The 8,407-nt window shown below is 46.9% G+C and overlaps 1 protein-coding gene across 1 annotated transcript; it reads left to right on the top strand.

Moving 5' to 3' along the window:
* The first annotated feature begins 5,170 nt into the window (after nt 1-5,170).
* Nucleotides 5,171-6,713, top strand: LOC140851140 (cytosolic invertase 1). Its single transcript, XM_073242695.1, has 2 exons — nt 5,171-5,702; nt 6,194-6,713. Exons 1-2 carry the CDS (start codon nt 5,186-5,188, stop codon nt 6,487-6,489), a joined length of 813 nt encoding a protein of 270 aa, XP_073098796.1. The 5' UTR covers nt 5,171-5,185; the 3' UTR covers nt 6,490-6,713.
* Nucleotides 6,714-8,407: the final 1,694 nt, after the last annotated feature.

Below are 8,407 nucleotides of genomic sequence, written 5' to 3'. Positions count from 1 at the left end.
CATATACAAAAATGAGCACAACCGTCAACAGGCTAACGATTGACTTTGGGACACTATTCCCAACACTCTAGAGCATATCCCTAAAAAGATATTGGAAGATCATGAAGCACATCATGGACCACACCATATCCATTAAAGTGCGACTCCTCTTTTCTGCTATACGATTTAACTAAGTTGTATAAGGAGGGGTCTATTCAGAGAGAATATCTTTACTTTTAAGATGATCAAGAAATTCACTGAATAAGTATTCTCCTCCTCAATCAAATCAAAGAACCTTGATACTTTTTTCAGTTTGTTTCTCAACCATACATTGATACTCCTTGAACTTATCAAAGGCTTCAGATTTATGTTTCATAAGTTACACATACCCGAACCTTGATAAATCATCCGTAAAGATAATAAAATAGGAGTATCCACCTCTAGCCTGAGTTGCCATTGGTCCACATACATCCGTATGTACTAGGGCTAACAACTCACTTGCCCTCTCTCCATGTCCAGAAAATAGTCTTGGTCATCTTACTCATGAGACCAGATTCACAAGTTCCGAATGATTCATAATCATATGAGTCTAAGAATTCTTCTTTGTATAACTTATTTATTCTTGACTCACTAATATGACCAAGGTGGCAATGCCAGAGATATGTGATATTCACATCTTCTCTCTTTCTTTTCATATTTCTTTCAATATGAAAAATATTTTTATTGAGTGTAAGAATAAAAAGATTGTTATCAATATAATCACTGTCATAAAATTCATTAAAAAAGAAAATGGAGTATCCATTTCCTATTAGCCTTATTTCATAACCTTATTTTAATAACAAAGGTATAGAAATAATATTTCTAATGACCTTTGGCATGTAATAACAGTCTTTCAATACTAAAATTTTGTCTGAAGGTAAATCAAGCATATAGGTTCCCACAGCCTCTACGCTAATGGACTCTCCACTTGCACCATAAAGCTCGAGGTCACTTCTTTCCAAACCTTTGATATTCTATAGTCGTTGTAATAAATTATAAATATATGATCCACAGACGGTATCTAATACCCAAGTATCAGAGTCTGAGCCACTCAATGAAAAATAGGTTTGTATTATATACACACTTTTTGGTGCTATACTTGCACCTTGCTTCAAACTTGCAAGATTACTCTTGCAATTATACTCCCAATGTCCAAACTTGCCACAAAATAAATAGCTAATATCCATATGGATATCTTTTGCCTTCTCATTATTACTGACCATCTCAAGGTCAGAAATATCTAGAACATTAAAGTTTTTCTCCGATATGAATCTAACTTGCAAGTTTCTCAACCCATCCACATAGTTGGGATCGGTCAACATATTTTTATCTCTAGTGTTATGCAGTGAAAATAAAGAAGCCATAATGTAGACTTAAATCTATATTGTTGGTGCAAAAATCTGCTTGCGCCGGAGAAGCTGGAGTTGGGGAAGTCGCGGTCGCCGCCGGGACCTGCAAAGAAAGTCTAAACCGAAGGTGGGGTTGCTCCGGCAAGACCCTCCGACGCTCAAGTCAGTTCTCTGCCTCAACAAGAATGGAGCGCTCGAACGGAGAATTTAGCAGAGTTTTTAGATAAAAAGAAGAGAGCTTATAGAATAACGTATCTGGGGTTTCCCTTTTATAGACGGAGGGGGCAGTGGATTGACAGCGATGCCTATAACCGTCTGGCAGACGGCTGTCCAGAGTCAGGCAGAATTTGCTGCGAAGAGTAGTGGAGTAGACCCGTGGCTATTGCTATGGCCTGCCACGTGGAGCCTGTTGCAGGTAGTGGAGCGGCGTCCGTTGCCTCTAATTGCAAGGGAGTAGTGGAGTCACGCAGCACCCGCTGCAGGGAGTGGAGCAGAATCATGGCCGTTGATACAGCCTGTCAGAGAGTAATGGGGTCGCGTAGGGTCCGCTGCAGGGAGTGGAGCAGAATCATGGCTGTTGATACAGCCTGTCAGAGAGTGCAGATCCATCAGCTGAGGCTCGGCAGTGGTCGGAGCTGATGACGGAGCCCGGCTCTTGTGGGAGTCCGGGTGGAGTCCTCCTTGCGGTTGAAGTTGTCATCGGAGTCTGGCTCCCATAGGAGTCTGGACGAAGTCTGTCTACAGTCGTTGGAGTCGAGGACGAAGCTCGGCTCCCGTAGAAGTCCGGGTGGAGCCTTCCTGCAATTAAAGTTAAAGGCGAGGTCCGGCTCCCGTAGGAGTCCGGACGGGGCTTACCAGCAGTTGATGTTGAGGACGGAGCCCGGCTCCCGTAGGAGTCCGGGCAGAGTCAACTTGAGGTCGGAGTTGTCAGAGGAGTCCGGCTCCCGTAGGAGTCCGGACGAAGTTTGTCTGCAGCCGTTGGAGTCTAGGACGAAGCCCGACTCCCGTAGGAGTCCGGGCGGAGTCTTCCTGCAATCAAAGTTAAAGGCGAAGTCCGGCTCCCGTAGGAGTCCGGACGGGGTTTACCAGCAGTTGATGTTGAGGATGGAGCCCGGCTCCCGTAGGTGTCCGAGCGGAGTCAACTTGAGGTCGGAGTTATCGGCGGAGTCCGGCTCCCGTAGGAGTACGGACGAAGTCTGTCTGTAGCCGTTGGAGTCGAGGACGAAGCCCGGCTCCCGTAGGAGTCCGGGCGGAGTCTTCCTGCAATCAAAGTTAAAGGCGAAGTCCGGCTCCCGTAGGAGTCCGGACGGGGCTTACCAGCAGTTGATGTTGAGGACGGAGCCCGGCTCCCGTAGGAGTCCGGGTGGAGTCAACTTGAGGTCGGAATTGTCGGAGGAGTCTGGCTCCCGTAGGAGTCTGGACGAAGTCTGTCTGCAGCCGTTGGAGTCGAGGACGAAGCCCGGCTCCCGTAGGAGTCTGGGCGGAGTCTTCCTTTGAGGTCGGCATCGTGGGCAGAATCGTTGATTCTGTTGAGGACTTCGGCTGTGGGTATTTTATACCCAACACCAGTCCCCCTACTTTCGAGTTTGAATTTTGAACGAAGGAAGTACAGAGAGATGGGTACAGCCGAAGCCGTCCCCTCGAATCCCACGCACTGCTGCCTCCAGATATTTTGGGCATTAATTGCGTGCATATCGAAACTCTTTTTCTGGTTAAGGTGACCTGGAGAGTCTTTTCGGAACTCCCACCGAAACGCGATCCCAAGCATTGCGCTACGGAAATCTGCGAACGGTCAATCCTTGATAGCGGTGAGGAGGACATGCGGAATACGTGGCATGCATCAGTTGGCCCAGGTACGCCCGCTGCCATAACCGCGCTAAGATTCGCTGGCTATTTAAACCCCCTACTCTCCCTTCGGGGTTTCATTCTGCCGAGAAGACGGCACCCTTCTTTCATCTGAGAGCCCAGCTACTCAGCTACTTCCCCCGCGCCGGTCCTTGCCATCTTCAGCCCCCCAATTCTTCTCTAAGGGGTTCCCACGCCATGTCCTCTACCCCGGAGGCCATCCTTGAAGGGATGTCTAGGGCTTGGAGGAAGGCGAGGAGGAGAACAGCGGCCGGTGAGGATCCCCGTCGTTTCAAAGGGGGCTCAAGGAAGAATTTCTTCAACAATAGGGGTTTAATAACGGGGGCCGCCGGTAAAGTTATTCTGCCCAAGAACTTCGAAGTAGCAAGGCGGGGTGATACCGGTCAAGAGGGCAGAGCTGTCGTCACAAGCTGTGGTGGGATCCTTGATGCCATCGGGGTCGAGGGACCAAAAGCGGTCAGCGTCGACGGTGGGGCAGTGGAATTTGTTGCGGGGACAGTGGAAGTAGCGCATGCCGACCTTGCCGGAGTATTTTGGGTGGCGGCTGTCGCGGAGCATTCGGAGATGGAGCATATCTTTGGCATCACCGCTGCCTCCAAGGTGACTCCGACTCTTCTTGAAACAGGTCTTCGTCACTGCTGCCGTTGCCCTTATCGCCCCCGAAAATCTATCCCACCCTTTTCCCCCTAGGGTTGGGACTTCGGAGATGGAGCGATGCGAGACAGGACGAGAGCCGATAGGTCCGTTACACGCACTGGAGAACATGGCTGAGAAGGACAGAGACGGGAAGAGGAGTTTGCAGCTTGGAGCGGCCTCCGGTATGTCCTACCCAAGCCGTGTTCGCGAGGCTTGTAATGATGTATATCTTTTTTTCTTGACCCACCGGGTCTTGTAACGTATATCTTATTAAATGAAAAGGAGATTTTGTTACCTTGTCTGCATCTTGCACCAAATAGTTGTCTGTCGAACTTCTTCATTTTCCTTTCCTCTTTCTTCCTCCTTTTCTTCTTTTCTTTTTCACGTCGTCCTAAGGTCATCGATGACCTCTTTTATTCATGTAGGGTTGTTATTTGCCGAGCTCCTTTTCGGCTTTTACGTCGTTCGAAGATGCCCGGTTGTTATTCCATCAATGGCTGCACGTTCGCTTGGGGCCATTCGGGCCCGGGGTCCCTCCTAGAGTTTGAATTCGGGGATCCGAGCCTCTCGGGCGCTGTTTGTTTTCCAATCGTCACTGTTGTAATCCATTGCCTTCCTTTTTCGCTTGGAGTTTTTCTCCGCTGAAGCCGAGGCGAAGTTCGGCTCCCGTGGGAGTCCGGGCGGAGCCTTCCTTGGCGTCGTGGACAGAGCCCAGCTCCCGTAGGAGTCAGGGCGAAGTCTTCCTGTAATCAAAGTCATAGGCGAAGTCCGGCTCCCGTAGGAGTCCGGACGAGGCTTACCGACAGTTGCTGTTGTCGGCGGAGTCCAGCTCCCGTAGGAGTCCGGGCGGAGTTATCCTGTAGTTGATGTCGGTGATGGAGCCCGGCTCCCGTAGGAGTCCGGGCGAAGCTGTCGGTGATGGAGCCCGGCTCCCGTAGGAGTCCGAGCGGAGCTGTCATGTAGTCAAAGTCGGTGACGGAGCCCGGCTCCCGTAGGAGTCCGGGCGGAGCTGTCGGTGATGGAGCCCGGCTCCCGTAGGAGTCCGGGCGGAGCTGTCATGTAGTCAAAGTCGGTGACGGAGCCCGGCTCCCGTAGGAAGCTACTTTTGCACCACTACAGTGGACAGCTAATTGGAGATCAAGTTGTTTTGGTTACTAGTTTCATGATTCACCAATTGCCATATGCATTAATTTATGTGTGTCTATCAGCTGTCCACATTTTTATCTTTTGGTTTTTGTCCTAATTTACATGTTCTCTTGGCACATTAATTTCAGGGTATATATGGTTATCCTATAGAAATCCAAGCTCTTTTCTTTATGGCATTGAGGTGTGCTCTTTTAATGCATAAACATGATGCAGAAGGGAAGGAGTTTATAGAGCGGATAGTGAAACGTTTGCATGCTTTAAGTTATCACATGAGAAGCTACTTTTGGCTTGACTTCCAGCAGCTAAATGACATCTACCGCTATAAAACAGAGGAGTATTCTCACACAGCAGTAAACAAATTTAATGTTATTCCTGATTCCATTCCTGATTGGGTTTTTGATTTTATGCCTATCCGTGGTGGTTACTTTATTGGAAACGTCAGTCCTGCAAGAATGGACTTCCGATGGTTTGCATTAGGTAACTGTGTTGCCATTCTATCATCTGTTGCCACCCGTGAGCAGTCTGTGGCCATAATGGACCTCATTGAAGCACGCTGGGAAGAACTAGTTGGAGAAATGCCTCTGAAGATAGCTTATCCTGCCCTTGAGAGCCATGAATGGCGGATTATCACGGGTTGCGACCCCAAGAACACCCGATGGAGTTACCACAATGGAGGATCTTGGCCAGGTGAGTGCATCTGAGACCATTAGAACACTATATATTCCCAAGGTACCTATGTGCTTTGTCTAAACTCATTTCTTTGTTTTACGATATTGAAATGCACAATAAGCAAACGATTCTTTTGCTATGATCAGTCTGTTAACCAAATCTGTCCTTTCTAGACTTTACCAACATTGAATCTGTCTTAAAGCCAATTGAAGAATGTAGATTGTCCGGTTGTTCTCTATAATGCTAAAAAGTCTTAAAATGATCCTGCAATTTTGCATTCCTTTTCTAGATTTTGGACATGCTATGATTTGGACTTTTGCCATGATATCAAATCACCAGTGCTTTTTAAGTCTTTAAATCAATATTTTCCTTTCTAAACTCCATCATATTTGCTGTGGTTTCTCTTGAAGTCCTTTAGGACAAGGAATTTAGGACCGGTTTCCTTTGAAATGCCTGAAGCTCTTGAACTTATAATTTTCCAAACTCTCTCCTTTTCTGCTATCGTGCAGTGCTTCTGTGGCTGCTCACTGCAGCCTGTATCAAGACAGGTCGACCACAGATTGCCAGACGAGCAATAGAGCTTGCAGAGAACCGGCTGTTGAAAGACTGCTGGCCAGAATATTATGATGGCAAGCTCGGAAGGTATATTGGCAAACAGGCCAGAAAATTCCAGACATGGTCCATTGCAGGTTATTTGGTTGCTAAGATGATGCTGGAAGACCCCTCCCATCTTGGTATGATCTCTCTTGAAGAGGACAAGGCAATGAAGCCACTGATAAAGAGATCTGTCTCGTGGACCTCCTGATGAGAACCTCCATAGAAAAAATTTCCCACATTTTTTGTGGTAGTTTCATCAATTTTCTTATCTTTTTCTGCCCTCCAAATGGCTTGGGTCTGTACAATTTAGTCAATCATCAACATTCAAATAAAGGCAAGTTTTGTTTATGCAAACAATTGGATCATTTTGTAGCAAAAAAGAAACTCTTATTTACAAAATGGTGCTAAATCTGAATGTGGATTCGGATTATATTCCCCTCGGGTTGTGAGATGAGTATTTCAGTCATCAATATTGTGCCTTTTGCCGCTTCGGCTGTAAACTGATGTCATTGTTTACCAAGCTAATCAGCTGCAACCTGAAACCACATCTGCAGTTTGGGTTTATGAAACTTTTATGCTAATTTCCTTGGTCATCCTCGGTGAGAAAGCTGCATCAAATTAGCTTATCCAAATCCTTGGAGAAGCAGGGAGTTGCATGGAGTCACGTACGCTGTCCATAGCGCTAAATAATGCTTTTTAAATTCTTACAATCTTTTTGTTGAGTTGCATGGAGTCATGTACGGTTCGAGTTTCAGCTGATGGAGCTATCGGTAGTAATGCTGCAGCTCCATCTTCTCTTGTCGTCCCATCTTCAGCGGATGACACCTCAGGGGGCGTTGTTGGGGAAAACTGGCTCGGGAATCGATTTCGACGAAATGTCGGATTTTTGCATCGGTGCAGATGGAGTAACCACCTGATCCTTCTTCGATGATCGGGAGGATCCAGCTTCAGATGCTGTCTTTTTTTTGGCAGTGTGTTGATGAATCTCAGCAGCCGACACTTGTACCATCGGCTGCATAGCTGCAATCAGAACAAAGAAATTAGTACAGTTCAGAAATAAACAAAAGTAAAAAATAAAATTGGTCAACTATGCTATACCTAAGGTGGTGATCGAATTAAGCCCGGCATCGTAGAGAGCTTGTTCGGTCATCAGCTCTCGCTGTGGTGGAACTACCATGTCCTTCAGTCAGTGAAAATCTTTTCGATCATTAACCTCCATCCGACTATTTTCGTTAGGGCTGGTCCTTGGATCACCCCAGCACGAAAGAAAGCCTCGGGAAAAAGGAGAAGAAACAAAGAAAAATTGATTTTTCTATCTATGAATGGACGATGGAAGACCGGTGATGAAAGAAAGATCTTTTCTCAGATTGAAAAACTACCAACCCTTGGCCTTAGGATGAGGACGAAGGACAAAGAAAGTTCGAAAGAGAGAAGGACGAGGCTCAGTCTGTATGAGCCGTCACAGCAAAGCAAAACTGATGATTAGTCGGATGGAGTTCGGAGCCAGCTGAGCAGGATAGAGATCGTAATAGTCAAAAAGATTCCGGACGAACTTCAGAATTGAGAATCGAAGACCGGCCTGAAAGTCTTCGACACAAAATGCGACCTGACCCGGAGGAGGAGAATTAATCCGACCATCTGCGCTAGGAGCAAATAGCTGATACTGCTTCGGGATACGATACTGCTCCTGGAGCCATTCAACATTGGATCCGGATAAAGAAGAAGCTTTCATTTCTGGGCCCAATAGAGATTCATCGGCCAGATTCTCTGACCGACTATCCCGAGAAGAAGAAGCCCTAGCCATAAAGATGGAAAACTAGAGAAAACCCTAAAATGAAAACTCAAAGGGGAGACGGACCCAAGGAGAAGGATGAGAAAACTTGAAGGAGCGGAGAAGAGACCCTGGAGCTCTGGTACTGAGACGATCTTTTCGTAGAACTTTCCATTACAGAGGATGGTGAGTTTGGCTGAAAGCGACTCTATATATATAGGATCCCTCAACGGTTCGGATGAAATCGGTCAAATCTGAATCTCATCAGATGATGACATGTGAGAACATCTAGACTGACCATTGGTCGGACGGTTTGACGTGTCTGCCTCTGATCGTGCCACCTCACCGTTATCCA

The sequence above is a fragment of the Elaeis guineensis genome, chromosome 8 (assembly GCF_000442705.2).
Source record: "Elaeis guineensis isolate ETL-2024a chromosome 8, EG11, whole genome shotgun sequence".
Taxonomy (NCBI): Eukaryota; Viridiplantae; Streptophyta; class Magnoliopsida; order Arecales; family Arecaceae; genus Elaeis; species Elaeis guineensis.
Note: the sequence above shows the minus strand (reverse complement) of the source record. Positions and strands in the feature narration are given on the sequence as shown.